This window comes from Rutidosis leptorrhynchoides, chromosome 8 (assembly GCF_046630445.1).
Source record: "Rutidosis leptorrhynchoides isolate AG116_Rl617_1_P2 chromosome 8, CSIRO_AGI_Rlap_v1, whole genome shotgun sequence".
Classification (NCBI taxonomy): domain Eukaryota; kingdom Viridiplantae; phylum Streptophyta; class Magnoliopsida; order Asterales; family Asteraceae; genus Rutidosis; species Rutidosis leptorrhynchoides.
The window spans coordinates 192,991,902-192,998,597 of record NC_092340.1 but is presented as its reverse complement, the minus strand read 5'-3'; the positions used below and the strand labels follow the sequence as shown (position 1 = coordinate 192,998,597).

Sequence of the window (6,696 nt, the reverse complement as noted above, 5' to 3'; positions counted from 1 at the left end):
TAATATTAATAAGAATATATTTATCATAATCATAATGAGTAGTTAAAGATAAAATCAAACATATGGATTAAGGTTTATACCCTTGGTGTAAATCCAGTGAGAGAGTCGAACATTAGTTGCACTTGTGTTTTAAGAGGATTTTTAGCAGCCCATTAAGAATAACAATTTGTTGGGCAAAAATTACACAAAGCTTAAGCCCATTAAGAAAAGCACTTCGATGGCCTGTCTTAAATTGCTCGAGTTCTGTGTGTGTACCAGTTGGTTCATCCCTCAACCATTTCGATACCCCAATTCCTCCAAGATTAATGTCCATAAAATCAAGTCACAAGATCAAGTGAACTGGTTTTCTAGACCCGCGTTTAAGAAGTTTTGTGAAGGAATTAAGGCTAAGAACAACAACAAATTCCAAATTTTGGTTAAGAACAGTGGCAATGGTGATGATGAACATGAAAGTCAGAAATTGAAATTCAAGCGTTTTAGGTATAGGTTTCTTCATGAAAAGTGTTTAGAATCTCTCATAGAACACTCGTAATTGATCAATTGTTTCAGAAACACCTTAGAGTTTATGAATTGAAATGTTGACAGAAAGGCTTTAACCGTTGACTTTGAAATCTGAAAATCTTTGATTGATTTCAGATCGATTTAAAACACCACAAAGCTTGAGTGAACGAGAAGGAATCATAATCTAAGTGTAATTTATTCTGAAAGTCACTGTGTCACTCCAGGAACCGAGACGAGCTCGAAGATGAACTCGAATCAATTAGTAATGAATCTGGTATTGTTTATACTTCCTGATGATTTATGACTGTTATGTTGTTATTATTCAAGAATTTGATTACATAAAGTGTTGATGTTTATAATTTGAGTGATATGAAGTTTGAGTTTATGATGAAATTGAATAGAATTTACGATACAAAATTTGTTGAATAATGTAACATCCCGTCTTTTTCTGTTTACTTTCCGTTTAATTATTTTAAAGTCCGTTATTTAATTATAACATATCCCATTTACTCTACATATTTAAAGTAATTCGTTTGGTTAATTCACGCAACCGTTTGAAACTTGAGGGACCATTATTGACAAGAAGGCAAAAAGATGACTAGGTCAACTAGTCAACCTTCACCCTCCTCCATTCATTCATCCTCCCCATTTATTTTTACTACTTCAACTTTTTCTCTCAAACCCTCAAACAAAGATTCATCATCCATTTTCAATCTAGAAATCAAACATCAAAACAAATTACATATTTGGAATCCTTGCATCTTCCTCTTCAATTCCATACCAACTTCATCTATTTTGGGTAACTTTCTAAAAACACTAGATTTCTTGTTCTTGATGTTTTTAAACTTATAAAGTGTTAATTAGTGTCTATGGCTCAAGTCTAACATGAATATATGATTTGTATGCTCGATCTTGTTGTTTTGAGTAACTAGCTTGAACTTGAAATTTGGTGTGTTTGATCTTGAGGTTTAGTTGCTTAAATATTGTTAGATGTTAAAAGTGCATGTATTAAATGTGTTACTAGCATCACTAGCTTCATTTTCGTATGTAGGTTGACTTGGAAAAACTTCATAAACTTGATTCTTGATTTTGTGATTTTGGTTAGGGTTTGATAGACTTAAATATGAACTTTTGATGCATAGAATGCTTTGCAATGTGGGTTATAAGTGTTTAGTTATATTGTATGCGTAATTATCTACTAAACGGCGTATTATATGTGTGCATTTATTTCCCGAATCATAAATGTGCATTTTTGAACTTGAAGGTATTTATGATGAACATTAAATGAGCATTCAACTTGGATTTGATTTTTGTGAATGATGTTTTTGATTGATGAAAGGTGTTTAGTTGTATTCCTCGTTAAATTACCTTTCCAATGATATAAGATACGCGTTTTAAGTGTTTACGGTTCATAAATTATGCTTGTTTTTGACTCGACCAAGTTTGACTTTTAGTCAAACTTAACCAAATACTTATGCAACCATCCTAACTTGCTTCTATACTTATATCTTACATGAAACTTGACAATTTGATTCACATGCTACATAATCGAGTCGTATTGAGCCATAGGACTAATTAAACATCTTTGACCAACTGTGTTTATCGTTATTGATACAACCTATTTGTTTAGGTCAAGACTAGCATTCGTTCTTGCACATGTTTACTTGTGAAGTACTTTAATACTATTGCACTCAAGGTGAGATCATAGTGTAGTGACCCGAAATTTTCCATGTTTATATATATTAAATGAAATTGACATTTACATGATTAAGTGTTTCCAACATGTTAAGCAATCAAACTTGTTAAGACTTGATTAATTGAAATGAGTTTCATGTATACAATTGACCACCCAAGTTGACCGGCGATTCACGAACGTTAAAAACTTGTAAAAACTACATGATGATATATATGGATATATATATATATATATATATATATATATATATATATATATATATATATATATATATATATATATATGGTTAACATGAGATTATGATAAGTAAGTATCTTACTAAGTGTATTAACAATGAGTGATATACATAAAAATGAGATTATTGAATTAAGAAACTCGAAACGATATATATAACGATTATTGTTATAACAACGTCTTACTAAATACATATGAATCATATTAAGATATAGATACACTATGTTTAACATGATAAAATGATAATTAAGTATATCATTAAGTGTGTTAACAATAAACTACATATGTAAAAACAAGACTACTAACTTAAGGATTTCGAAACGAGACATATATGTAACGATTATCATTGTAACGACATTTTAATGTATATATATCATATTAAGATATATTCATACATCATAATATCATTATAATGTAATAATTTAACATCTCATTAGATATAATAAACAATGGGTTAACAACATTAAATGAGATCGTTAACTTAAAGGTTTCAAAACAACACTTACATGTAACGACTAACGATGACTTAATGACTCAGTTAAAATGTATATACATGTAGTGTATTAAGATGTATTTGTACACTTTTGAGAGACTTCAAGACACATATCAAAGTATTTCTACTTAACAAAAATACTTACAATTACATCCTCATTCATTTTCATCAACAATTCTACTCGTATTCGTACTCGTACAATACACAACTTCTAGATGTATATACTATTGGTATATACACTTCAATGATCAGCTCCTTAGCAGCCCATGTGAGTCATTAAACATGTAGTAACCATCATTTGGCAACTAGCATGAAATATCTCACAAAATTATAAAAAATATTATAAATCATTCATGAATTATTTATATGAAAACAAACTTACACATCCTTTATATCTAATCCATATACCAACGACCAAAAACACCTACAAATACTTTCATTCCTTAATTTTTTTCATCTAATTGATCTCTCTCAAGTTTTATCTTCAAGTTCTAAGTGTTTTTCATAAATTCTATAAGTTCTAGTTTCATAAAATCAAGAATACTCTCAAGTTTACAAGTCTACTTCCAAGCTTTCTAATATATTTCAAGTGATCATCCAATCTCAAGAAATCTTTCTTATTTATAGCAAGATATCTTTCTAATTCAAGGTAATATTCATATTCAAACTTTGGTTCAATTTCTATAACTATAACAATCTTATTTCGAGTGATAATCTTACTTGAACTTGTTTTCGTGTCATGATTCTACTTCAAGAATTTTCAAGCCATCCAAGAATCCTTTGAAGCTAGATCAATTTTTGTCACTTCCAGTAGATTTACCTACTAAACTTGAGGTAGTAATGATGTTCATAACATCATTCAATTCATATATATAAAACTATCTTATTCGAAGATTTGAACATGTAATCACTAGAACATAGTTTAGTTAATTCTAAACTTGTTCGCAAACTAAGTTAATCCTTCTAACTTGACTTTTAAAATCAACTAAACACATGTTCTATATCTATATGATATGCTAACTTAATGATTTAAAACCTGGAAACACGAAGAACACTGTAAAACCGGACATACGCCGTCGTAGTAACACCGCGGGCTGTTTTTTTTTTTTTGGGTAAAGGGTTACCCGGGCAAATATTATTAAAAAATAATAATAAAAGAATGGTACAGTTACGAACACCTGTTACAAGCAAACCTTGTAACCAAGGGATAAAACAAAACCAGGCCACACAGGACCAAACCATAAAACTAGCCGACTAAAGCAATAGACTAGAATGAACACCATGGAAACATCAACCCGGATCAATCTTCCAAATCTGCCTCAAGCGATCTACTTGCGTAGAGTCTTTAAATCGAAAAGAAAGAATCTTCAGCCTAACATTTTCAAAGATCACATCAAATAATTTGTCCTCCGAACGCTTTGCTCCCTTAAAAATGTGTTTATTCCTTTCCTGCCAAATAAAATAAACAGTTGCAGCAACACAAAGTTTGGCCACCACAACACGGGCTATATTGCGCTTCGAGACTGGAACAAGCCTATCCACAATCACCTTCCAATCATAGCTGCTGCTAGGATCAAATAGCATAACTTGTCTCACTTTACTCCAAACATTCGCTGAATAAGAACATCTAAAGAACAAGTGATCGTGTGAGTCGGCACATTGTTTACATAATGAGCAAAAAAGAACAGTTTGATCACGGATTTCCTACGCTTTCATTCTGTCATGAGTCTTCAACCGCTCGCCCATTAAAAGCCACATCAAAAAAGCATGCCGAGGAATACTTTGTGAGTACCAAACTACAGACAGCCATGGGACCTTCTGATTGCGAGCACGCAAAGAATTCCACGCCAGGCTCACCGAAAAAGAATAGGCAATATCATCGTTGTATTTCCAACCAATTCTATCGGGCTCATCATGAAAATGCGGAATGGTTACCGAGTTCAATAAAGGATACATATCAAGCCATTCATGTGGCCAACTACCAGTCTGCATGATATCGCAAACTAGAGACATCGAATGCCACCCAGCTCTGTACACGTCACGACTTGAAACAACTGAAGATAAAGGCCACACATTGCTCCACGAGTCATGCCATGCTGAAGAAGAATGCCCATTACCAATTTGCTTTACAATAAACTGACGTATCATGGGTCAAATCTTTAACATATTACGCCAGCTCCATGAAGCATCTGGTGGAATAGATAAGGGCATTTTGGGTTAGTTAATTAAAAACTATGATAAAATTTGATTTAAAAGTTGTTCTTCTGGGAAAATTATTTTTCTTATGAACATGAAACTATATCCAAAAATCATGGTTAAATTCAAAGTGAAAGTATGTTTTTTAAAATGGTCATCAAGATGTCGTTCTTTCAACTGAAATGACTACCTCTTACAATATTGACTTGTAACCTGTATTTTCGACTATAAACTTATACTTTTTCTGTTTAGTTTCATAAATTTTAGTTCATTATGAAATCATAGCAACTTGAATCACTCAAAACGGATTTAAAACGAAGAAATTATGGGTAAAACAAGATTGGATAATTTTGCTTGTTGCAGTTACGTGAAATTTATAACAAATCTATACAAATCATAACTTAACTAACTTATATTGTATTATACATGTATTCTAACATATACTATATAATCTTGGGATATCATAGACACGAATACAATGTTTTGATATATCATATCGACCCATCTATATATATATTTCAGAACAACTGATGTGTGCGAGGTGTACTAGGAAATAGTATTAATTTTACAATGAAAATACTATTAAATACGATACAATTTTACACAAGTTATTTATTTATTTATAGAGTGGATATACCTAAACCTTGCTACAACACTTATAGGCATTGTACCTAATCGTACAGTAGTGTAGTTTTTAGTAAGTCCGGTTCGTTCCACAGGGATCTTTTAAACAAGCTTAACGCTATATTAGTTTTAACTTATAATTGTAAAAATACAAAAATATATATAAGTAGTATTATTATTATTATAAAGGGGGGTTTTTTACCGTTTAATGACCGGTTTGTCGATTTTGAAACTTTAGTCACAGTTAAAACCTAATGTAAAATATTAAAAATAAATATAACTTAATTTAAAGCGTAAAGTAAATAACGATAATGAAATTGCGATAAATAAAAGTGCGATAAAATAAAATTGCGATAATTAAAGAGTACGATAATTAAAAATGCAATTAAATAAAATGACAATAAATAAAAGTGCGATAATTAAAAGTGCAATTAAATATGAAATAAAAGAATTATGCTTATTTAAACTTCCGTAATCATGACGTTCGACGTGTTGTTTTTAGTTTATTCCCATGGGTTAATTGTCCTTTGTCCTGGATTATTCGATATGTCCATACGGATTTGTCCATAATAGTCCATCAGTCATAATCATAAAGTGCGAAAGTCTTCGTCAAATTATTCTTATTCCCGAAGTTAAACATTCCAACTAATTGGGGATTCGAATTGTAACAAGGTCTTAATACTTTGTTTAATTAATACACCAGGTTATCGACTGCGTGTAGACCAAGGTTTTACTACTTTGTTAACAATTACACCAATTACCCTTGAATGTAATCCATCCCTGTTTCAACAAGTCTATTAACTATTAATCCAGTTCCGTATCCGGTAAAATGAATAATTATTGGTATTTATAGATATCCCGCCCACCGTACCCAGTCAAGCGTATGTGGTTATATATAAATATGTCAAATTATAAGTCTATATATTAAATCAACGAGGTATCATTTAGTTAA

General features: G+C 31.1%; 1 protein-coding gene across 1 annotated transcript; it reads right to left on the bottom strand.

Moving 5' to 3' along the window:
- Positions 1-4,214: 4,214 nt before the first annotated feature.
- LOC139863986 (uncharacterized) lies at positions 4,215-5,072 on the bottom strand. Its single transcript, XM_071852580.1, has 2 exons — positions 4,633-5,072; positions 4,215-4,551 (listed from the first exon to the last, which is right to left on the bottom strand). Exons 1-2 carry the CDS (start codon positions 5,070-5,072, stop codon positions 4,215-4,217), a joined length of 777 nt encoding a protein of 258 aa, XP_071708681.1.
- Between the last annotated feature and the right edge of the window lie 1,624 nt (positions 5,073-6,696).